Source organism: Vulpes vulpes, chromosome 1 (assembly GCF_048418805.1).
Source record: "Vulpes vulpes isolate BD-2025 chromosome 1, VulVul3, whole genome shotgun sequence".
NCBI classification, from domain to species: Eukaryota; Metazoa; Chordata; class Mammalia; order Carnivora; family Canidae; genus Vulpes; species Vulpes vulpes.
In genome coordinates, this window is record NC_132780.1 from 8,694,712 (window position 1) to 8,719,400 (window position 24,689).

At 49.8% G+C, this 24,689-nt stretch overlaps 2 protein-coding genes across 2 annotated transcripts; one reads left to right on the forward strand and one right to left on the reverse strand.

The window, feature by feature from the left end:
* Nucleotides 1–240: 240 nt before the first annotated feature.
* Nucleotides 241–3,969, forward strand: NCCRP1 (NCCRP1, F-box associated domain containing). Its single transcript, XM_072731984.1, has 6 exons — nt 241–560; nt 1,640–1,702; nt 1,788–1,839; nt 2,479–2,574; nt 3,150–3,288; nt 3,422–3,969. The coding sequence occupies exons 1-6, from the start codon at nt 254–256 to the stop codon at nt 3,560–3,562; spliced, it is 798 nt and encodes a 265-aa protein (XP_072588085.1). The 5' UTR covers nt 241–253; the 3' UTR covers nt 3,563–3,969.
* An 868-nt stretch (nt 3,970–4,837) lies between these two features.
* Nucleotides 4,838–6,304, reverse strand: SYCN (syncollin). Its single transcript, XM_072732027.1, has 2 exons — nt 5,910–6,304; nt 4,838–5,111 (listed from the first exon to the last, which is right to left on the reverse strand). Exons 1-2 carry the CDS (start codon nt 6,302–6,304, stop codon nt 5,102–5,104), a joined length of 405 nt encoding a protein of 134 aa, XP_072588128.1. The 3' UTR covers nt 4,838–5,101.
* Nucleotides 6,305–24,689: the final 18,385 nt, after the last annotated feature.

The window sequence follows — 24,689 nt, forward strand, 5'->3', positions numbered from 1 at the left end:
TGGGCCCTCAGCTCGCCCCGGAGAAACTGAGGCAGGAGGCTTGGGAAACCGAAGAGGGGCGGGGCCCGGACTCCTGGGTCCTGGAGGAGACACCCCCCCACCAGCCTCCTGGTCTGAGGGCGCAGGGAGCTGGGAGCTGGAGCCCCGGTGCGCACCGGGCCAGAGCCCTCCCCGACCACGCCCGCGCCCCGCCCCCCGCCTCCAGTTAACCCCGAGCCCGCGGAGGAGCCGCGACAGTCGCCGGAGCCCGCGGATGGAGGAGGAGCGCGACCCACTCGCGTCCGGCGGCGGGATGGAGGCCGACGAGCCCGCGGCCCCCGGGGAGCCGCCGTCGCCGCCCCCGCCGCCGTCGCCGCCGTCCCCCGCGGCCCCCGAGCCCCCCGGGACCCCCGGGACCCCCGAGCCCGAGCGGCCGTCGGAGGCCTACGCCCGGCAGGTGCTGCTGGAGGAGTGGCGGCCGCCGGGCGGGAGCCTGGAGCTGCCCCCGCGCCTCACCTGGCAGCTGCTCTTCCTGCGGCGGCCGCTCTACCGCAACCTGCTGCGCTCGCCCAACCCCGAAGGTGCGGGAGGGTGCGGGGGGGGGGGGTGCGAGAGGGCGCGGGAGGGCGCGGGGGGGGGCGCGGGAAGGTGTGGGAAGGTGTGGGAGGGCGCGGGAAGGTGCGGGAGGGCGCGGGGGTGCGGGAAGGTGCGGGGGGGGGTGCGAGAGGGCGCGGGAGGGTGCGGGGGGGTGCGGGAGGGCGTGGGGGGGCGCGGGAAGGTGTGGGAGGGCGCGGAAAGGTGCGGGAGGGCGCGGGGGGGGGCGCGGGAAGGTGTGGGAGGGCGCGGGAAGGTGCAGGAGGGCGCGGGGGTGCAGGAAGGTGCGGGGGGGGGTGCGGGAGGGTGCGGGAGGGCGCGGGGGGCGCGGGAAGGTGTGGGAGGGCGCGGGGGTGCGGGAGGGCGCGGGAGGGTGCGAGGGGGGGTGCGGGAGGGCGCGGGAGGGTGCGGGAGGGTGCGGGAGGGCGCGGGGGGGCGCGGGAAGGTGTGGGAAGGTGTGGGAGGGCGCGCAAAGGTGCGGGAGGGCGCGGGGGCGGGGCGCAGGCGGGGGGAGCGCGTCATCCGGAGCCCCCGACGGACGCCGCCCGGTCTCCGACCTCTGCCGCCTGCGGTTCACTTGGACCATCAGTCTCCTCATCTTTCCCTCTGCTCCCTCCCGTCTGTGCCCTGGTCTCTTTCTCTGTGTCTCTACATCCTTCCCTGTCTCTTCTGTCATCCTGCGTCTCTCGTGCCACCCCGCATCGCCCTCTCTCTATGTCACATGTCCCTGTCTCTCCCAGTGTCTCTGTCTTACCCTGTGTCTCTCCCTCTCTCTCCCTGCCTCCCTCTGCCTGAACTTCTGGCTCTTTCTCTAGGTGCCTCTTCTTTCCCTCTGTTTCTGTCTCACCAGGATGCCCTCCTCCTCCTTCCACACATCATCGCCTTCCCCCCAGGACATTCTCAGGGCTCTCCCAGGACCCTGACTCACACATCCCTGCCAGGCAGGTCTGGCCTGGCACCGATTCCTGCCCTTCCAGCACAGCCCTGGGGGGGGGGGGGGGGGGAGGGTTCAGGCTGAGGCTGGGGCTGGAGGCCTGCGGAGGCTCCACTCACCTGTGCATTCCAGGCATCAACATTTATGAGCCAGCACCCCCTACTGGTCCCACCCAGCAGCCCCTGGAGACTCTGGGTAAGAGCTTGGCGGCTGGGCCCAAGGGGCGGGAGTGGTCCTGCGGAATGGGCATGTTCTAACCCTTCGCTCCTCCACCTGCCAGGCAACTTCCGCGGGTGGTACATTGGGACTGAGAAGCTCCAGCAGAACCTCAGGTGAGTGGCCAGGGCCCCCGGGGGGCCTGCGTTTGTTTCCCTAGCTCCAGCCTCTCACTGCAGGGCCTAGAGAAACTGCTTGTGTGCCCCTCTGGGCCTGTTTCCTGCTCTGCACACAGGGTTTGTCATAAAAGAGAATGCTCGTAAAACACAGCACAGGGTCTGGCTGGGTCCAGCTTGCGTATGGTAGGTGCTCAATAAATTACAGCTATGACCGTCACTCTACCTCTTTTCCTGGGAAGGGGAGTCGCCCAGGCCACCACCTACCTCCACTAAACCGAGCCCGTTGCGTGGGACGGGGTAACTCGGGGGCTCGTGGTCACACAGCCTGGCCTGGGAGCCCAGCTCTGCTATTTCCTTGCTGCTTGACCCTGGGCAAGTGACGTCCCTTCCTGAGCGTCTGTTTCTCTTCTGCGTCGTGGGGTTCAGCAAGTCTGGCCCTCAGAGGGAAACGGAAGAAGCTGAGGCTATCCTGCACCTGCCCACCCACCAGCCCATGCAGGATGGGTGGGGAGACAGTGCTCAGAGCCCGTACACGGGCGCCCCATGAGGTCTCCACAGGGGCACGGTGATCAAGGTTTCTGGCTCGCAAGGATCCCAGCAGGTCCCAGACCTCAGCTCCCCGTGCCCTCTCTCCAGCTGGACTGTGAAGCAGCAGTGTGTGGACCTTCTGGCCGAGGGCCTGTGGGAGGAGCTCCTTGATGACGAACAGCCAGACATCACGGTCATGGACTGGTAGGCGCGCCCCGCCGGGTGACACCCAGGGCTCCCCAGAGCCCCAGCCTCACCTGTCCTCCCCTGGGTGAGCCTGTCACCAGGACCCTCATGCCATCCCAGGATCCAACCCTGCCTACCGTCCTAGCCCCTTCCCTCTGAGACTTCCAGAGATGGGCCAGGAGGCACACCGTTCCTTCTTCCTTAGATGCTTGTCACCCTCTGTCCTCGACGCAAATTCCTCCTTAGGCTTTAGGATTCTGCTACCCATGGCTCCACCAGGAAGCCTTCCCTGACCACCACCAAGCTGAGTCAGATGCATTATGCTCCAGTGCCCTGCACTCCCCCATCCCAGCCCTTAGCATTCCTGGATGGTCACTGTCTGGTGACCGGTCTGCCTCCCGCACCAGACACTGTCTCCCACGAGGACACTGTGCGGGGCTGTCCCCGGTCAGTGCCGTGTTGCCAGTACGACCCAGCCGGGAGGACTCACAGTGGGAGCCAGCAAGTGTGTGTTGTGTGGCGTCCAGGGCCAGGGGTTGAGGTTGGCACACTGGAGCCGCAGTGGCAGCTGAAGGCCCGGGCCCCACCGCCAGGTATGAGGACAGCCGGCTGGACACATGTGTCTATGAGCTGCACGTCTGGCTGCTGGCAGCGGACCGCCGCACGGTCATCGCGCAGCACCACGTGGCCCCCCGGACCTCTGGGAGAGGCCCCCCCGGCCGCTGGCTCCAGGTGAGGCTCTGTCCTGGCTGCTGACCAGGGCCATGTGTTCATGTCCCAAGACCTCAGAGAGGTTGGAGGTAGGAGAGAGGCTTCACAGGTCCCTGATAGGACTTCTCCCTAACCCTGGCGCCGCCCCGTGCAGGTGTCCCACGTCTTCCGCCAGTATGGCCCCGGGGTGCGCTTCGTCCACTTCCTGCACAAGACCAAGAACCGGAGGGAGCCCGGTGGGCTGCGGCGGACAAGGGTGACCGACTCCTCCGTGTCCGTGCAATTCAGGGAGTGACCAGCTGACTCCCCGCTTGTTCTGTCCCCTTGTCTCACTTATCCACTGCCTTGACACTTTCCTGATCCCTTAGCACCTCCCTGCCCCTTTGCACCTCCCCGACCCCTTAGTATCTCCTTGTTCCCTCATCCCTTCTGACCTCTCAGCATCTCTTTCACCTCCCTGACCTTTAGAAGTCCCTAGCCCTTAGCACGTCCTTGACCCTTGAGCTCTGTCCTTGACCCTTGAGCTCTGTCCTGTTGTCGTAGCGCTTGCTTCCCCCCTCCCCCCACCATGCACCGCACCACCTGTTCCCTGAACACCTCCGTGACTTCCCAGCTCCTCTTTGGTCGCTGACCACCTCCTAGGCCCCTGACTCCTGCCTGGCCCTTGACTTCCCACTTGGCATCTTCACGGACCCTGGAATGTCTCGGACTCTTTGGCATTTCTTCTGCACTGTCTGAGCTCCATGCGGGCTGAGGGCAGCGGATTTAATGCCTCACAGAGAGTGGGTGCTCCAGAAGTCTTTGTTGATGGATGAATAAATTCACATCCACAAGGATGCTGAGTATTTCCCTGGTCTTTGCTTCTCAGAATGACACCGAGTTCATAGCCCACTCGTACCTCCTGGAATTTTTATCCTCCAGGACCTCACAACCCCTGTGCCTTTTGCACCTCCCTCGACCTCTGATCTTTTCACTTATCCCAGTTTACAGCTTCTTGGCATCTCCACTTACCTCTCCTCTCATATCTTGGTATCTTGTCCTCTCAGATGCTCCTCACGTGCCCCTTCCCTCTCCAACCCCAAAGTTTCACCCTCCCTAGAGCTGACCCCCAACCTCTCCCCTCCATAAGACCTTCATTTCTCCTCCCTCATTCCTCCGGAGTCCCCAGAGCCATGAAGGTATCCATCAATGGCCATCAGATTGTAGATTTGAGCTAAAAATTTTCTTTCATGTGTTGATGAAAGAGGAATTGAAAGTCTTTAACAACCCCTAGTCCCGGGCTCTAGCCAGATCAAGCAAGAGACCCTAGTCTTAGCTTGGGGTAGGGTCCTTAAAGGCCTCTCACTGTTGCATGCATGAATCCCGAGGGAGTCTGGAGGTCCCTGGCAAGCCAGAACAGCTGGGGGGGCATTTGGGGAAAGGCAACCTACCAAAAAATGCAGGAAGCATTTTAATGTTTAACAACCAGCCGATGGTATCTATACATGTCACACGTGTCCTATGGATGCGTGTCTTCGCGTGCACCTAAATCCATGGCAGGACCTATGAGAAGGTCCCCACCTATAGCATTATCCCAGGTATGAGCTGATGCAGGCCTGACCACCCTGCTCTCTCCCCCATCCCACCCCTGTCCGGTGTGGACCTGGGTCCCAAGCACGAGTAGATGGCAGACAGGGATACATTCACAAGGGCTATATTGTGGGAAAGGCAGGGTGGGGAGCAGGCAGGAAGTTCTTTCCTCCTGGGACTTGGGGTCTTCAGCAGACCCTAGTGACAAGGTCAGGTGAGGGGCTCTGCACTCTCTGGGGGCTGGAGATGAAGTGTCTCTAACACATCAGTAACATCTGCAACAAAATAAAAAATTATCACCAGGGGGGCACCTGGGGCTCAGAGGTGGGGTGGGGTGCTTCTAAAAGCCTGAGATGGGGCAGGGGGCTGGGGCTGGGCTCCGAGTTCGGGAGCTGGGCATCCCAGGGGCTCTTGGAGCTCTTGTGGGGGAGAGGGACAGACAGCATGGTCTTGGAGAGCGCTAGGACCAGATCTAGTCCCAGGGTCTGTGAGCTTCCAGAGGCGAGTCCGCAGTGGGCTCAGGGCCCCCAGAGTTGGATTGGGGGTGGCGAGGAGGGGGCTCCAGAACCTTAACAGGGGCTTTGGGAATGGTTTCGGGGCTGAGTCTGATCTAGAGGGTCTAGGTGGGTGGGGAGCATGAGAGTAGATAGGGTGTTCCTAGAACGGGGTCTGGGGTTGTTGGGGTGGGTCAGGTTCGAATCTGGGAGTCCTAAAGTTGCATCTGAGAACTCCAGGATCTCATGATCTGGGGGTGGGACCACTGGCTTTGGTTGGGGGGGGGGGTCCGGGGTGAGAGGATAGATGGCTCCCCATCTGCAAGCTAGGCCTAGGACGCAGGGCCTGTGGGTGGGCAGGTGCAGGATTCAGGAAGGCGGGAGGCAGGTGCTCCCAGAATGGAGGCTAGGGGGGTGACCAGCTTCTGAGTCTGGGAATCCCCGAGTGGCGTCCGAGAGAGATCCGACGGGCCTGGGCTTGGGTGGGGGGTGCGGGGAGGGGAAGGGGGATCCAGGGACTCCCAGCGGGGGTCGGGGCCGAGGGGCCGCGGGCGGAGGCGGGGCCGGGGCGGGGGGCACCTGCAGTAGAGGGACGCGATGGTGTTGGACCAGTCGCCGAAGATGCCCTTGCGGAACTCCTCGAGGCGCGGGTAGGCGCCGGTGGAGAACTTGCGCGTCTTGCCCGCCTTGCCGCGTAGGGACCACACGGTGATCTCGCAGCGCGGGGCCACCACGAGCGACGAGGCGACGTTGGCCCAGTTGGAGGGCAGGAAGGGCAGGTCGGTGTCGGGCTCCAGCGACAGCTCGGCGCCGCCGCAGCAGTTCTCGTAGTAGGGGTCGCTCTTGTCGTAGAGCTTGGCGCACGTGCGCGTCCCGTCCGGCCTCTTGAGGTCCGCGGGCGCGGGGCAGGCCGCCCGGACGCCGGGGACGGCCGCCAGGGCCAGGGCCAGCAGCACGGGGCACAGCGGCGACATGGCGACACTGCGGGGCCGCGTCCCCAAGCGCTTTTATGCGCCCGACCCGTGGGAAGGGAGAAGCTGCGAGATAAGGACGCCCTCCCCCACCCCCGGCCCCACCCCCACCTCGGAGCGGGGAGACCTTCCTGACCTAGGTCACCCGATGAACACAACCTGGACCCACTTGTGGACGGGACGACTCGGCAGCTTAAGATTTCCCGTGGCAAACAACATCATTAAATAAATAAATAAATAAATAAATAAATAAATAAATAAATAAACTACACACCTCAATTAACAGGACTGGAGGACGAGTCTCTTGTAATCCAGAGGGCAGCATAGGGTTAATAGGTACCCGCAGGAAGAGCCCTTAAAAACCTTTGAGGATTGGAACAACCCACTTTCCAAATAAAGAGAGGCCAATGCAGATGTGTGTGTGTGGGGGGGTGCTGGGTCTCCAGGCTGGGCAAGTCCCCTTCTCAGGAGGGACTTTGGACCTTGGGAAAGGAGAAGCTGGAGATAAGGAGAGAGAGGCCCTGGAAGGGAAGGGAGAGGAGGGGAGGAGATAAAGAGAGATCTCACTCCCTGGGGGGGGGCAGGAGAACTTCCCAACCAGGGTTGGAAACCCAGAATCTGTGAAATAGACATACTTACTATGAAATAGCACAACACTTAAAAACCACTGCAAGGCAGTGGGGGGGAAATTGGGGGGAAGAGTTGCAACACCTAAGACAGCATAGAGCTAATAGCTATAATATATAAAGAGTGCTTACAAATTGACAAGAAGATATCAAACAACCCCCCCCCACACACACACACACACAGCCCCCAAGAAAACAAGCCTTGTAAGTGGGGGGTGAGGGAAGAAAGAAGAGGCTGCGGTGCCCTACTCCCACTTTCCAGGAGCCAGGGGATTTCCTTCCTTTCTTTCTTTCTTTCTTTCTTTCTTTTTCTTTCTTTCTTTCTTTCTTTCTTTCTTTCTTTCTTTCTTTCTTTCTTTCTTTTTCTTTCTTTCTTTTTTTAAAGATTTTATTTATTTATTCATGAGAGACACAGAGAGAGAGGCAGAGACACAGGTAGAGGGAGAAGCAGGTGCATCACAGGGAGCCTGATGTGGGACTCGATCCCGGAACCCTGGGATCACGCCCTGAGCCAAAGGCAGAGGCTCAACTGCTGAGTGTCCCCTGAGGAGTCCCTTCAGGGGATTTTCTTAACAAAGATTGGAAATCTTGAATTTATAAAATAAACAGAGGACCCATAGAACTGTATAAAATGTCAACCTTTTGTACAGCAACAAACACAGACTAAACAAAAACCTAATCTGGGGAAAAATAGACAATTCTTGTAACATTCAATAAGCAGTTATCAGTCAGCAAGTGGAAATGACACAAGCCAAAGGAAAAATCGAGAAGCAGCCCAGGCAGGGTAGAGAAGCCACCCTGGGACGGGGATCTGGGCATCCGGGAGCCTGGCCAAGGCCCGTTGGAGACTCTGGAGTTCCTGGCCTCCTGCCAGTTGAGCACAGGGTCAAGAGTTGGTGAATGGATCCAACAGTGGTTCAAGTCTGTGGCTCCGGGGCAGCCCCGGTGGCCCAGCGGTTTGGCGCCCACCTTTGGCCCAGGGCGTGATCCTGGAGACCCAGGATCGGGCTCCCTGCATGGAGCCTGCTTCTCTCTCTCTCTCTCTCTCTCTCTCTGCCTCTCATGAATAAATAAATAAAATCTTAAAAAAAAAAAAAGTCTGTGGCTCTGTGGGTAAAGCCTATTCCAGGTCTCAGCTTCCCCATCTGTAAAATGGGTGATATTTCTTCCTGTAGTATAGGGTTGTTATGAAGATTACAAGGGGGGGATCCTTGGGTGGCGCAGTGGTTTAACACCTGCCTTTGGCCCAGGGCGCGATCCTGGAGTCCCGGGATCAAGTCCCACATCGGGCTCCCTGGTTGGAGCCTGCCTCTCCCACTTCCTGTGTCTCTGCCTCTCTCTCTCTCTCTCTCTCTCTCTCTCTATGTCTATCATAAATAAATAAAATCTTTTAAAAAAAGAATTACTAAAAAAAAAAAAAGATTACAAGGGATAATAGAAAGTATGGGGGAGGGGGAGAGGGTGGTAAAGGAAGGCATGGCCTCCTTGAGCTGTCCACACCTGATTCCACCCTGGGATGCTGGTATAAGGGGCAAATGAGTTAATCCACATGACAGCACTCATCGTAGGGCCCTTGCCCGGGGCCATGTGAGCATTTGCCATCACTGTTGTTGTGACAGCCCTTAGCATGGTGCCTGGCACACAATAAAAGAGCTCAATAAACGTAAAGCAGCACAACACAAGATCAGCAACAATCTGCTGTTACCTCAACCACTCAGCGAACCCTGTCCCCTCCGCCTCCCCCAGATGCTGCCTCCCACCGTGGCCAGGGTAATGCAGTAGTGAAGGGCCAAAGGCTGGAAACACTTGGAAGTAGGTTCAAATTCTGACTCTGTCACCTTGTTGAGTGACCTTGGGCAAGTGAACTCGCTTCTCTGAGCTTCAGTCTCCTGCCTTTAATGGGAATAATTGAAAATCACAATAGAAAATTATTATATAAGGAAATCTAGAACTGGGGCGCCTGGGTGACTCAGTTGGTTAAGTGTGTGACTTCGGCTCAGATCATGATATCGGCGGTCCTGGGATCGAGCCCCTGCATCGGGCTCCCTACTCAGCAGGGAGTCTGCTTGAAGATCTCTCTCTCCTCTCCCTCTGCCCCTCCCCCCACTCTCTCTCTCTCTCTCTCTCTCTCTCTCTCTCTCTCTCTCTCAAATAAATAAAATCTTTTTTAAAAAGAGATCTATAGGTGACATAATAAACTATTATTCATAAACATTAGAAATAATCTACATCATTGTTATTTATAAAATTAAATACTTAATAAACAGTATCAATATAAATACAAAAATCTCCAAGTACAGTGCCTGGCTCATGGAAGATGCTCGTGAACATGAGCTGTTAGGACTGTTCTATGATTCTTAGACCCTGGATCCTGGCCTGGCCCTGTCCCAGACCAGACCTGGATCCTTCTCCCTCCTTTCCTCTGGTGAGCCCATGAAATCTAATCTCCAGCCGCTAACTTCCCAGCCGGCCTCCTTGACCTCAGGCACACAGAGTCCCCACCTTCCCAGCTCTGCGTGGCCCTGGATGCAGGGATGGAGACAGGTGAGTGTAGTGCGGCTGAAATGCGCCATGCGTCAGACACTGTGGAAACACGGAACAGCAAGGAGACCTTGGTAAGGAGAAGACCCGGGGACAGGAGCACAGGACCCCGGGGGGCCACAGCACACAGCCAGCATCAGAGAGAACCTACAGGGACCCAGGGTGAGTGCACAGCATCCCCAATCCAGGAACACATACATGGGCAGGGGGGTAGGGACACCCTGTGACACGGTCACCCACTCATGGTCACAGAATCTCACTCGTGAGTCCTCGAGAACAGCATGTACTGAGTGTAGACACATGCTGAGGTACACGGTCCAAAAGAAACACGGTCCCAGACAGTGCGCCCCCCACCCCCGACGGAAACACACTCACAGTCACCAACAGGCCCCCAGCCCTCCTACCTACACCCCATGAAATCTCAAAAGCACGAAACCCCAAACACAAATCTGTCACGCTAGAGTGAGCACCCACAAGGCATCTTCGTCCAGAAGCAATTTCCTTACTGTTGATTAACACAAAGTGGGCAAATAGTAGAAAAATAAACATCTCCTTTTATTTTTTTTTGCATTTTTTTTCTTCAAAAAATGGAAGAATGTCCTGCCCTTGAGGAACCCATGAGCCCTTGAGAAAGTCAGACGACAAATCAATAACTCGAACACAATGTGAAAAGAGTTAAAACGGGCATTGCCAAGGCCTCTGGGAATCCAGTGGGAAGAGTAGCAGGGTTTCTTTAATATCCGCTGATATATTTTGATTCGTATAATAAAGCAAAAGCGTTCTTTTCAGATCGCACAAGCTTAATTCCACATTTTTTTTCACAAGACCATAAAAAAGGAGATTGGTCTGCACATGAAATTGCCACTAGCAGAAAAAGAAAGTATTCGTCTCAATCAGGGTAGTACTCGCAGATAAACAACACTCTAGGTGGCACATGGTTTAAATGAAAATGCTGTCACATAAATACAGGAAAACAGCTCAGTACTTAAGTTCACACTGGATCATGGGAACTCACCACACTTCCGCATGGACGCGGCCTGAATGCGATTCTTTCTATATAATCCTGAAGGGAGAACATGCCCCCCCACCAAAGCAGCCACGACTGTGTGGTTTGCAAATAGTGATCCTAGAAGTGTGGTCTCTGGATCAATGGCATCGACATCCCCAGGGACTTGTAAGAAATGCAAATTCTCAGCCTCACCCAAGTTGTGTGAATCAGACTCTAGGAGTGGGGCTTAACTATCTGAGGTTTTTTTTTTTTTTTTTTTTTAAGATTGTATTTATTTGTCCATGAGAGAGCCAGAGACACAGGCAGAGGGAGAAGCAGGCTCCATGCAGGGAGCCCGACGTGGGACTCGATCCTGGGTCTCCAGGATCACGCCCTGGGCTGAAGGCGGCGCTAAACCAATGAGCCACCCCGGCTGCTCCTATCTGAGTTTTAAATGCCCTCCTGGGGATTCAATGCCTGCTGGAGTTTGAGAACCACTGGGTCAAGGCTTTGGCCTTCTGAGGTTTCCTATGTCTCTGATTGTTTATTGCATCTAGAATTTTCTGTATTGGCACCTCAATTTGCTCGGTTCCTGTAAAATGTGTTTCATGTCATTTTCCTGGTTTTTTTTTTATTTTTTAAAAAAGATTTTATTTATTTATTCATGAGAGACATACAGAGAGAGACAGAGACATGGGCAGAAGGAGAAGCAGGCTCCATGCAGGGAGCCTCCCAGACACGGAACTGGGACTCGATCTCAGGACCTGGGGATCAGGCCCTGAGCCAAAGGCAGGCGGTGAGCCACCCAGGTGCCCTCATTTTCCTGATTAAAAAAAAATTCTATTAGCAATAGAAAAAGGGACATGTCTTGGGGGGGCAGGTGGAGCCTCGTCTGTCAGTGCCTGGAACCCAAATGCCCCAAATGAGCTTGACTCTTCTCTGACAGAGACAAAGCACCAGTCATCATCTGACCTTGGGAGCGGCTGAAGACCGGTATCTCAGATACACCTGCCCCAGGTGAGTTGCCTCGTTTCCAGGACCTCCCCGGGTCCCGTGGGCCCCTAGGGGTCTGGGCCACAGCTACTGCCCCCTCACTGCCCGCAAATCACTTAGGGGCGGGGAGGGCCTTGTTAAGATACAGATGCAGGTGCAACAGGTCTGGGGGAAGGATCTGGGTTCTGCATTTCCTGCGAGCTCCCCGGAGGGGGTGGCAGGAATTCGGAGGGTGGGCAAGGCCAGGGAGACGCCGGGGAGCCGCTGAGATTGAAAGAAAAAAAAACCCCAGTGAGATTTCAGAGGGAAGCCTGTGGGGGAAGCGAAATCTGAAGCTCCCCGGACTGGAACAGCCGGGCGGTGGGGAGGCGGGAGCCCTCGCGAGGTGGCGCCAGAGCGCGGAGATTCCTGGAGCCCAAGTTCAAATCCTGACTGTGCCGCTGAGGTGCCAGGGCGCTTGGGCACGTTGAACAACCTCTTTAAGCGTCAGCGTCCCCGCCTGTGAAGTGGGGATGATACACAAAAATTAATTATGGCTACGCTTCCCTTTTTATTGCTTCTGTTGTCATTGGTACATTCTACACCCCCAACATCAGGGTTTTTTTTTTTTTTTGTTTTGTTTTGTTTGGTTTGTTTGTTGTTGTTGTTTTTAAGATTTTTAAAGGTTGGGCATCCCAGGTGGCCCAGTGGTTTGGCGCCACCTTCGGCCCCGGGGTGTGATCCTGGAAACTCCGGATCGAGTCCTGCATCGGGCTCCCTGCATGGAGCCTGCTTCTCCCTCTGCCTGTGTCTGTGCCTCTCTCTCACTCTCTCTTTCTGCTGTCATGAATAAATAAATAAAAGCTTTAAAAACATTTTTTAAAAATAGATTTTTAAAGGTTTATTCATGAGAGACACAGAGAGAGGCAGAGACATAGGCAGAGGGAGAAGCAGGCTCCCTGTTGGGAACCCAAAGCGAGACCCAATCTCAGATCCTGGGGTCACGGGATCACCACCTGAGCCAAAGGCAGATGCTCAACCACTGAGCCACCCAGCTGCCCCTTCCTTTGATCAGTTTTAAGATATAATTGCAACCGTTTTATTAGTCTTTTCGAATTACCGACAATAGCCAATGTTTCCCTGTGCAGATTCCTCCCTATTGCATATTTGGGATTTTTTTCTTTTAATTTGCTCTTACTTTGTTAATAATAATAAATAGTGTTAGTTTTTATTGTGCATTTTGGATTCTTTTCTTTCTTTCATTCTACTTTCTTTGAATTTTTTTTTTTGTGTGTGTGTGCCAGTCTTGTCCTAGCATTTGAGGGAGATGTTTTAGCTTGCTTATTTTCAGCCTTTTTTCTTTTCCCACGTTTGTACTTAAGGCTTTCCACTTCCTTTGTAGGAGTGTTTTTTGGCTTACATAAGATAATGAGTGTAGCATGCTGAGATTGTGTCAGGCACTTGGAAAGTGCTCAGTATGTTAACTGTAAGTGTTGGTGTTGGTTTTGATTATTATTATTAATCAGAGGCCTTATAGACAGAGAAAGATTCAGGGGAAGAAGCCTGAATCAATTATGCATTGGTTCTCTATTGCTGCCATACCCAATGATTATAAACTTAGTGGTTTATAAACACAGGTGTTATCTGACAAGTCTGGAGGTCAGGAATCCAAAATCCAAAAAAGGTGTCAGTGTGGCTGCCTTCCTTCTGGAGGCTGTAGAGGACAATCCTTCTCCTTGTATTTTTCTAGTTTCTAGAGGCTATTTGCATTCTTTGACTCCTGGCCCCTTCCTTCTTCAAAGCCAGCAACATAGCATCCTCAAATCTTCCTCTGATTCGGATTCCTTCTTCTTGCCCCCTCTCTCACTTTGAAGGATCTTCGTGATTACATCAGACTCACTCCAATAACCCAGGATAATTTCCTTATTTTAAGGTCAGTTGGTTAACAGCTTTTTTTTTTTTTTTTGAGATAGGGAGAGAGAGAACACATGCAGAGCAGGAGTAGAGGACAGAGGGAGAGAGAGAGAATCTTAAGCAGGCTCCATGTCTATAGCAGAGCCCGACATGGGTCTTGATCCATGACCCTGAGATCATGACCTGAGCCGAAATCAAGAGTTAAACACTTAACCAACTGAGCCACCCAGGCGCCTTGATTAGCAGCTTTAGTTCCATCTGCAGCCTTAACCTCTCTTGCCATGTAATAACATAACATTCATGGGGACTGAAGATCAGGACATGGACATCTTTGGGGAACAATTATTCTACCTAGCACAGATTAGCCTTGAGGTTTATTATAAATGAGGAGTATTTTCTCCTGTATGAAGAAAGGCACCCACCCAAGTTGTCTGAGATTCCATTGTCAGATCGTCAGGGCCCAACCTTCTATATCGTTGCTCCATTATCAATACGTGGCTTTCTCTTCATGGTCCAAGATGATTGCTTGAGCTCCATCCTTCACATCCACATCCCAGACAACAGGCAGAGAATGGCGGGTAGGGAGGAAGAAAGAAGGAATGCCTCACCCAGAAGTACCACAAAATACTACTGTCTATATCTTGCTGTCAGAACTTACCTGCAAGTGGGCACATAATGACATAAGAAGCTGAGTCCCAACTCAGATTAGTCATTTGCCTGATGACAAATCATACTTCCTGTTACCAAAGAAAGAACAGATATGGAGACATTGTCACAAAGCTTGGGTAAGAGGCAGCTCAAGGGATGGCAGAGTCAGATAAGGTACAGATCTCCAAGAGAAGAAAAAATCGAGTCCTGACTATCCACAACCTGGATATGGCAGAGAGAAGGCTGGCTGGGGTAAACTGATCAATGGCATCCAAAGATATTCAGGTACTAATCCTGGAAGTTGTGAATGTGACCTTTTTTGGCAGAAGGGACCTAGCAGATGTGATCGCCTTAAGGATCTTCAGGTAGGGAAGATTATCCTGGATTATCTTGGTGAACCCTAACTGGAAACACATGTCCTTGTACGAGGGAGGCCAAGGGAGACTTGACTATGGAGAAGATGTGATGACCGAAGCACAGATTGGGGCAATGTGCTTTGAAAATGAAGAAGGGGCCATAAGCCCAGGAATGAAGACAGCCACCAGAAGTTTAAAGAAGCAAGGAAATGAATTCTTCCCTGGATCCTCCCTGAGGAATCAGCCCTATAGACAACTTGATTTTAGTCTTTGAAATCTCATTTTCACCTTCTGGCCTTAAGAACTATAGGAGAGTACATCATGTTGTGGCAAGCCACTAAGTTTGTAATTAGTTACACCAGCCATAGGAAATGAATATAGTGACCTTGCCCTAAACTTCTCATGTTCCCTAGGAAATGTAACTGGAGCAGGAGATCCCCTGAGAAATTGGGCGTTGGCTAAGGTCTTCCAGGGAATCAAAGTGATTATAGATCCAGCACTTCCACTTCTGGGTATTTATCTGAAGAAAACAAAACACTAATTCAAAAAGAGATCTGCATCCCCTTGTTCATGGCAGCACTATTTACAATAGCCAAGACATGGAAGCTCCCTAAGTGTCCATCAATGGATGAATGAATAAGGAAATGTGGTATCTATACACAATGGAATGTTATTTGCCCGTAAAAAAGGGAAATCTTGCCGTTTGCCTTGAGAGCATCATGCTAAGTGAACTAAGAACAAGACAAATAGTGTATGATCTCGCTTATGTGTAGAGGATAAAAATAACAAACAAACAAAACCAAATTCATAGAAATAGAGAACAGAATGGTGATTGCCAGGGGCAGGAGTAGAATGTGAGCAAAATGGGTGAAAAGGATCAAAAGGTACTAACTTCTAGTTATAGAATAAATGTCATGAGATTATGATTACAGCATAATGACTGCAATAATCTGTATTACATATTTGAAAATTTCCAAAATAGGGATGCCTGGGTAGCTCAGGGGTTGAGTGTCTGCCTTTAGCTCAGGGCATGATCCCAGGGTCTGGGGATCGAGTCTCACATCAGGCTCCCCACAGGGAGCCTGCTTCTCCCTCTGCCTATGTCTCTGCCTCTCTGTGTCTCTCATGAATAAATAAATAAAATCTTTTTTTTTAAAATGAAAATTGTTAAAATGTAGATCTTAAAAATTCTCATCACAAGAAAAAAAATTGTAGTCATGTATGGTGATGGATGCTAACTAGACTTATTTGGTGATCATTTCACAATACACACCAATATTGAATAATTATGTTGTATACTTGAAACTAATATAATGTCATATGCCAGTTATATGTCTTTTTTTAAGTGACTATGGGAAGCAGGGGGAACGGACTTCCAGAAGGCAAGGGATGGATTAGATTAACTAGCGTCATTACACCCAAAAGTTCTACTAGTTAAAAATAATGACAGTAGCAATAATAAAAGTGGCACTAATAATACCCCCCACTTTTTGAGCCCTTACTATGTGCTAGATTCTCTGTCAAAGGCCTTATACACATGTCCTCATTTACTCTTTTTAGCCTCCCAGTGGATTGGTGACAATGAACCTGTCAGTTAAGATAGGTTGTGTTTTGCTGCAGTAACAAGTAGCCCTCAAGCCCTCAAGGGGCTGACATCTGCAAAGGTTTATTTCTTTCTCACAATTTCTTTCTCATACGTGTGTGCCCATCACAAGTCAGTTTGGGGCTCACTTGTCATTGTCCTTACTCAAACAATACCTGGATCATTGCCAATCTCTGGTCATAGGAAAAAGCAGATGAAGCATACCCTGGCCCAGAAATGATATGCCATATGACTGACATTGGTGGGAAGGAGGGAGGGTAATTGTCTTCACTAAATAGACAAAAAACATTGCCCTTACAAAGATTACATTCCATTTGGGGAGACAAGCCATAAGCAAAATAAAATAAATGACTGAATGCCACATGGTGTACATACTATGGAGAAAAGTGAATCAAGCAGAGAACATGGAACGGGTAGGAACAATTTTGAATGAGTGGCCAGGAAAACCTTAGGAAGAAGCATTTGAGCAAAAACTTGAGGAGGGGAAGAAGGCAACTATGGTGATGCTGGGAAGAGAGTGTTCCAGGTAGAAGGAACTACCAGAGCAAAAGAATGTTTGAGAAATGGTGAGGAGTTTGTTTGGCCAGAATGGGGAGAGGTAGGAAGAGAGGGAAAGAGATGGGGTCAGAAATGTCATGGGGCCGGGTCATGTGGGGCCTTACATAAGGACTTTGTCTTTTACTCTGAGTGAGATGGAGCCAGGAGAGAGCGGGGCAGGGTCCTGACCTGACTCAGGTGTTCTCAGGGTCCCTCTGGATGTGTATGGGGAACAGACTAGGGGTTTGGGAGCAGGATTGGGGAGCCCAGGGAGGAGGCTGCTGCCATGGTCCAAGTAGGAGAGGGTGGACAAGACCAGGGTAGGAGCAGTTGAGGGAGTAAGAAATAGTAAGATTCAGCATATACTTAAAATTAGAGTCAACTGAATTTACTAACTAGTGGTAAATGACAGAAAAGAAAAGAGCCATGGGGGCACCTGCGTGGTTCAATAGTTGAACATCTGCCTTTGGCTTAGGTCGTGACCACGGGGTTCTGGGATCGAGTCCCGCAGTTGGGCTTCCCGCTGGGAGCCTGCTTCTCCCTCTGCCTATGTTTCTGCCTTTCTCTCTGTGTCTCTCATGAATAAAAATATAAAATCTTAAAAAAAAAAGGAGCCAAGGATGAGTCCAGTGCCTTTCACCTGGGGGTCTGGAAAAACGAGTTGCCATTTACTAGGTTGAAAAAGATGATAGAAATAACAGGTTTACAGTGAGAAGAGTAGGAGTTACATTTTGGGTGTGATAAGTTTGAGAAGTCCACGAACATCCAGATAAAGTTGTTCAGTAGCCACTTTGACGTACAAGCCTGGAGTTCAGGGGTGAGGTCTGAAGATCAAATTTTGGGAGTTGTATCAGTCAGTTTTGTGTAATAAGCAACCACAAAAACCTCAAAAACACAAAACCACTCACCTAGCCCAGCATCTGCAGACCAGCTGGAGGTGGCTCTGCTGATCTCTGGGGTTGGCAGATTCAGGGCAGGTTCAGCTAGGTGGCTCTGTTTCTAGCTGTGGGTCTGGCTGGCTCAGGTCTGAGGCTAGGCTGAGGGATAGCAGCAAGCCAGGGGACCTCTTCTCATTGTCATTGCCAAATCTCGGGAGGGCAAGTAGAAACCCACGAGGCTTCTTAAGGCTTATCCTGAGAGCTGACACATCACCACTTCTAGATATACATTATTAGCTTAACAATTCACATGGCTGGGTCCAAAGTCAGGAGGCAGAGAAGTAAACTCTGCCTTCAGTGACGCTGTGTCAAGGGTATGGATGCAGGGAGGTGGAAGACTTTGCACCAATAATTCTTTTTTTTTTTAAAGATTTATTTATTTATTAATTCAGAGAGAGTGAAGAGAGAGGCAGAGACACAGGCAGAGGGAGAAGCAGGCTCCACGCAGGAAGCCCGATATGGGACTCGTTCCTGGGTCTCCAGGACCACACCCCAGGCTGCAGGCGGCGCTAAACCGCTGCGCCACCGGGGCTGCCCTGCAGCAATAATTCAATGTGCCCCAGGAGCCATGACTGTAGAGGCGAGTTAGGCTCTAAAGACATGAAGATAGATATATGCGTCATGGGTAGATGAGAGATAAAGGCCAGGGTGATCTTGGTATATTCCAATGTTTATAAGTAGGAGAGGAGGAGAATAATCATCAACAAAGACTGAGAAGGAGCCACCAGAGAGGTAGGAAGACAACCAGACAAGTGGGAACCAGTGAAGAATGTGTTTCAAAGAGCAGAGAGTGATCGCCTATGTCAATGACTGCTCATATATGATGATGAAAGATTGAACTAAGAATCAACCATTGGGTTTAGCAATATGGAGGACACTAGTGGTCCGGACAAGAACTGAATCTATGGAGTGGTAGGATGCTGTCCCTTTTCTTCTTCTGGACATTGCCAAAGGGATGTAATGTCTGGAACTGTGGTAGCCCCCTTGTGACTATGAGGAGATAGAACTTAAGGGTGAGGCTGAAATGCTAATGATGGCAAGGCTGAGAGATAGGAAGAATCTGAATTTTTGATAACATTACTGTGAGCTCCTGAATTAGCCAACTTCTTCCTGGTCTGTTTTACCCTCAGACTTCTGGTTATATGAAATAACACATTTTTAATTCTTTTAAGTTGAGTTAGGATTTTCTATTATTTAAGAAAAAAATCCTGATAAACGTATTTGCATTTAATACACAATCTGATGGTTTTTTTTATTCTACAACCACCTATAATGTGACAGTATTTCATTTAAAAACAATGACAAGAACTAGGGACACCTGAGTGGCTCAGTCAGTTAAGTGTCTGATTTTGGCTCAGGTCATGATCTCAGGGTCCCGGGATCAGGCTCCGAGTTGGACTCCCTGCTTGCCAGGGAGTCTGCTTGTCCCTCTCCCTCTGTCCACTCACCCCCGCTCTCGCTCACTCTCTCTTTCTCTCTCAAGTAAATAAATGAAATCTTTCAAAAAAATTTTAAACCAACAACCATTATCTATAAATGCTGAAAAAATTAACTGGCGTCCACTAAGATCCAAGGGGAGAAAGAAAGCACCCTGCTCTGGCAGACGGTGGTGTTCAGAACCATGGAGAGCAGCCAGTGGAGCTGCCTTCTCCGTGGTGGAGACTAACTTTTCTTAGAGGTGGAAAATCCTCTAAGAAAAGGGGTTTTCTTAGAGGACCTCTAAGGGGTTGGTGGAAAACCCCAAGAGAAATGATCTCTTTCTATTGATCATTATTCAGAAGATGGCAAGGGAACTCTTTTTTTTTTTTTTTAAGAGAACTTTTAGAATCAGTTTTTGTTGCTACTGGCTTATTAGGTGGTCCAGTGTGGATCTGAACTTGAGCTGTTTTCTGTGCACAAGAACAAAGCTAATTTGTCCTTGTTCTTGAAACCAGAGCTGGAGATATGAATTCAGGATGTATTAGACTGTCTTATCACTCAAATTATTTCCTTACATTTTAAAGTGATAAGTTCATTTATTGGGGAAAAAATAAATCTCTACCCTATTGACCCTCAGTCTCCTCTCAGCTCTGTCCCCGATTACAGTATTTCTTCATTTCCACCTCCACCTGGGAGAGAATTCTTGCTTCAGCTCCTTGTTGCAACGTTTAGCCTGGACAGACAGGCTGTCTGGGCTGACGTAGCAGAACACAACTCAAGGTTGTCCTGGGAGTCAGGGAAAGCCCCAGGCTGGGGAAGCCGGGCAGCAGGGCGGGGCCAAGTGAGCCAGGTGAGCCAGGTGAGCCAAGTGAGCCTGCGAAAGGGAAACTGACAAGGGAAAGTGACTTCCGGAGTTAGACAATCCTCAGGGCTGGGGTGGTGTCAGCCCCACAGGGAGGGGTTAGAGGTGCCCGGATGGCACGAGGGGGCTCATCTCTGCAGGCTGCCCAATTGTGGACACCAGACAATGAGGGGATACCCAGAAAGTATCTCCATGAAGGGACCGGAGGCTTCTAGATGGGGGCTGCTTACAGCGTGAGCATGATTCAGGGAACCACTGTAGAGGGAAGAGTCAGTAAGGCTGAGATAGAAGAGCCACCTGACACCACTATGAGATAGGAATGAGGATTTTAGGTGCCATTGAATTCTTCAAAGGACCCAACTAATTGTCGAATAAAGGAACTGTTTCCTTTATTTCCTGGTTCAGTCAATCAGCCAATCATTGATTCAAGAACGTATTCATTGACTAGTTACCACAGGACAGCATGGTCCTAGGCATCCAGTTGGGAACAAAACACAAACCTCCCTACCCTTCATGGTGTTGGCTTTCCAGTGTGAGGGTCAGACAATAACAAAATCATAAATGTATATGAAGGGATTCCTGGGTGGCTCAGTGGTTGAGCATCTGCCTTTGGCTCAGGGCGTGATCCTGGAGTCCCTGGATCAAGTCCCACATGGGAGTCCTAGCAGGGAGCCTGTTTCTCCCTCTACCTATGTCTCTGCCTCTCTCTCTGTCTCTCTCATGAATAAATAGATAAAATCTTAAAAAAAATAAATGTATATGAAATCAGCTACTAACAAGTCCTTTGGAGAAAGATTAAACTGGAAGTGGAGCCAGGTATGCAGAGAAGGGGTTGTATGCTGCAAGACAGTTGGAGAAGGTGACATCTAATTGAAAACCTAAAGGAGGGAGAGAGGGATGGAGCAGCCCATCCTAGGTAGTGGGAAAAGCCAATGCAAAGTGAACCTCTGTGCCAGATGTGGCCACGTGACTACATCTTCCCCAGGTCTAAGCCTTCAAACATGTGAAGGTGGTCCTCCTCTCTTTCCCCTTTCCACATCCTAGAACCTGGACATGTCTGAGAGCCAGATCCTGCTGCTGCACAGATGAGGACAACATTCAGGCAGGTTCTAACCTGACATATGAATTCAGAGTGGGCCTGTGAACTTGGAAGGGCAGGAAAAATCATCTTTATTTTCACTGACCTCTACCTGAAATTTGACATTCCATTCCTACATTACTTTCTTTGCTGTAACAAATCACCACAAACTTAGTAACTTAAAACAAACCAAATTTTCTATTGCCTGGTGACTGGACAAACAAAATATAGTCTATACATTCTTTTTCAGATTTTATTTATGTATTTGAGAGAGAGAGGGACAGAATTGTGACAGAGATAGCAAGAGAGAGCACTAGCGGGGAGGGGAGGGAGAAACAGGCTGCCTACTGAGTAGGGAGCCTGATTTGGGGCTGGATCCCAGGACCCCAGGATCTCAACCTGAGCCCAAGGCAGATGCTTAATGGACTGAGCCACTCAGATGCCCCGGGATTTTTTTTAAAAAATATTTTATATTATTTATTTCGAGGGGGCAGGAGGGGCAGAGGGAGAGGGAAAGAGAGAATCTCCAGCAGACTCTTTCCTGAGTGTGGAGTTAAAAGCCCATTGTGGGGCTCAATGCAGGGCTCCATTTCATGACCTTGAGATCGTGAACTGAACTGAAACCAAGAGTCTGGAACTTACCTATTGAACCATCTTGGCGCCCCTATTATTCAGCTTTTTTTTTTTTTTTTTTTTTAGATTTTATTGATCTGTTTGACAGAGAGAGAGCATAAGCAGCAGGAACAGCAGGCAGAGGGAGAGAGAGAAGCAGAGAGCCCAATGCGGGGCTCGATCCCAAAACCCTGGGATCATGACCTGAGAAAAAGGCAGATACTCAACAACTGAGCCACCCAAGTGCCCCTATTATTCAGCTTTTAAAAAGGAAGGAAATTCTGATACATGATGAGCTGCGACATGGATGAACTTTGAGGACGTCATGCTAAGTGAAATAAACCAGTCACAAAAATAAACATACTGTAGAATTCTAGTTATATCTAGTTATAGACAGTATCTGGAGTTGGTAAACTCAAAGACAAAAAGTAGAGTGGTGGTTGCCAGGGGCTGGAAGAGGAGGAAGGAGAAATTATTGTTTCATGGGTATTAGGTCTCAGTTTTGCAAGATGAGAAAGTTCTGGAGACAGGTTGCACAACAATGCGAATATACTTAATGTTACTGACCTGTACACTTACAAATGGCAAAGATGGTAAATCTTCTGTGTAGTCTTCACAAATAAAATTTCTAAAAATTATCCAACCAAAGGAACAAAACAAAAACACTCCATGAATTTTTACTCCTACAGATTTAGAGGTCAGGAGTCTAAAACCAAGATTTTGGCAGGGCTCATTCCTTCTAGAGACTTCAAAGGAGAATCATTTCCTTGCTTTTTCAGTTTTGAGGGGTCACCTGGGTTCCTTGACTCATATTACCCTCCTCACAGCATTACAATCTGCTGCTTTTGGCATCACACCTCCTGCTACTAACTCTGACCCTCTTGCCTTCCTCTTATAAGGACCCTTGTAATTGCATTGGGTCTACCCGGACAGCCCAGAATAACCTCTTCATGTCTTTTTTTTTTAAGATTTTATTTATTTATTCATGAGAGACACACACAGAGAGAGGCAGAAACACAGGCAGAGCGAGAAGCAGGCTCCATGCAGGGAGCCCAATGTGGGACTCGATCCCAGGACCTCAGGATTACCCCCTGAGCCGAAGGCAGCCGCTCAACTGTTGAGCCACTCAGGCTTCTCACTTCCCCATCTCAAGACACTCAACTATCACATCTGCTAAGTCTCTTTTACCGTGTAAGGGAAAGTAGTCACAAGTTCCAGGGACCAGGTTCCAGGGAACATCTTTGGAGGCTACGTCTGTTACAATAGGCAACAAATCACAATAGTGTTGGCAGAACTTATAACTAAGATATTCTTTTTTTTCTTAAAGATTTTATTTACTTATTCGTGAGAGACAGAGAGAGAGAGGCAGAGACACAGGCAGAGGAGAGAGAAGCAGTCTCCATGCAGGGAGACTCGATCCCAGGACTCCAGGATCACGCCCTGGGCCAAAGGCAGGTGCTCTACCGCTGAGCCACCCAGGGATCCCAAGATATTTTCTTATTACGTTATTTTCCAAGGCCATCTTGCAATATTATTTATGCTTATCTCTACTTTTAAGTTAAAGTAGCTATTAAAGCTGCCACAAGTGACTTTTTATTTAAAGCCTTAGTGAAGAAACACATAAATTACTACATCACAGTTTTAAAAAATATTTTGATAACTGCATTACAATAAAAATTGGATTTCTTTGTCCTCTGTATTTTCTTTTATTTTGAGAAGCTTTGCAAGTCTGTCATGAGGTCCAATGCGTGAAAATGGGTAAGAATGCCTGCCCTTGGGGATGATAGAGTGGAAAAAATGGGCCCCTGGAAGACTGAGTAGAGGCATCCTGCCAACTGGACCACTCCCCTTGGGGTTGTAAGGTCAAAGAGCATTATACTTCTGTGGGGTCTTTTTTTTCATCCACTGGTTGAGAGTCTTTTTGTTATGCAAGCTCTTTTCAGCATGAATTGACTGCTTAGAGTTGTTCTTACTCACAGAGGCAGAGCCAGGGTTAGTGGGGCTTCAAGCTCACACCGTTTAGGGGCTCCTTTTGAAAAAAATGAATGAATGTAGCCACTATGGAAAACAGTGGTTTTTGAGGGTTCCTCAAAAAATTAAAAATAGAACTACTATACGATGCAGCAATTGCACTTTTGTGTATTTATCCAAAGAAAAAGAAAACACTATCTCAAAAGATACATGCACCCTTGGGTTCATTGCAGCATTATTCAATAGCCAAGACATGGAAACAACCAAAGCATCCATCAATGGATGAATGGATACAGAAGATATGGTATCTATATAACAATGGAATATTATTCAGCCATAAAAATGTAGGGAATCTTGCCATTTGTGATAACATGGATGGACCTTGAGGGCATTATAGTTGGTGAAATAAGCCCAAGAAAGACAAACACCGTATGATCCCACTTATAAGTAGAAGCTTAAAAAAAAAAAACCACAAAAACTAAACAACTCATAGACACAGAAAACAGATTGACAGTTGCCAGAAGCAGGCAGGGAGATGGGAGTGATGAAGGTGGGTGAAGGTGATCAAAAGGTACAAATTTCCAGTTATAAAATAAATAACTATTGAGGATGTGATAGATAGTAACTATAGCTAATAATACGATATTGAAATATTGAATATTTGCAAATTACTGAGAGAGTAGGGTTTTTTTTTTTTAGAGTAGATTTTTAAAAAAGATTTTATTTATTTATTCATGAGACACACAGAGAAAGAGGCAGAGACAAAGGCAGAGGGAGAAGCAGGCTCCCTGCAGGGAGCCCAATGCAGGACTCCATCCCAGAAAGTTATAAGTATGAATGATGAGGAATTGAGGTGATTGTTTCATTATATATACAGATATCAAATCATTAAGTTGTATACTTGAAATTAACATAATGTCAATTTTATCTCAATAAAAAAAAGGAAAGCAATTGGGGAAAGATTTTATTTTGTTTATTTTACAAAAACATGTGACCATGTGAACCAGTGGAGAAGGCCCCACCCCAGACTGGGAAGGGCCATGCAAAGGTGAGGCCCTGAATCTTAGGCTGTGTTGTGGATACAGTGATGCTCCACCCAGATCCCTTCTTCAGAACTTGCACATTCAGGCGCTCGCTGCTAGGAATGCAGCTGCTGGTGGCTCCTGGCTCCTGTCAGCTGCAAGGAACTGCCTTGTCTCAAAATTAGTCCCCCTCCTAAGGTACTGGCCATGGCCAATGGTCAACGACATAGAGATACCAAAGCCTGGATCCCAGCTGCAATTTGGGACAACTCTGAAGGGCCATTTCAGCTGCAGACCTCTC

Excerpts from the sequence above, each read along its gene's own strand:
- SYCN (XM_072732027.1), bottom strand. The coding sequence starts at position 6,304 with ATGTCGCCGCTGTGCCCCGTGCTGCTGGCCCTGGCCCTGGCGGCCGTC.
- NCCRP1 (XM_072731984.1), top strand. The coding sequence starts at position 254 with ATGGAGGAGGAGCGCGACCCACTCGCGTCCGGCGGCGGGATGGAGGCC. Across the intron at positions 561-1,639 it reads GCGCTCGCCCAACCCCGAAG|GCATCAACATTTATGAGCCA; the intron begins GTGCGGGAGGGT and ends TGTGCATTCCAG. Across the intron at positions 1,840-2,478 it reads AAGCTCCAGCAGAACCTCAG|CTGGACTGTGAAGCAGCAGT; the intron begins GTGAGTGGCCAG and ends CCCTCTCTCCAG.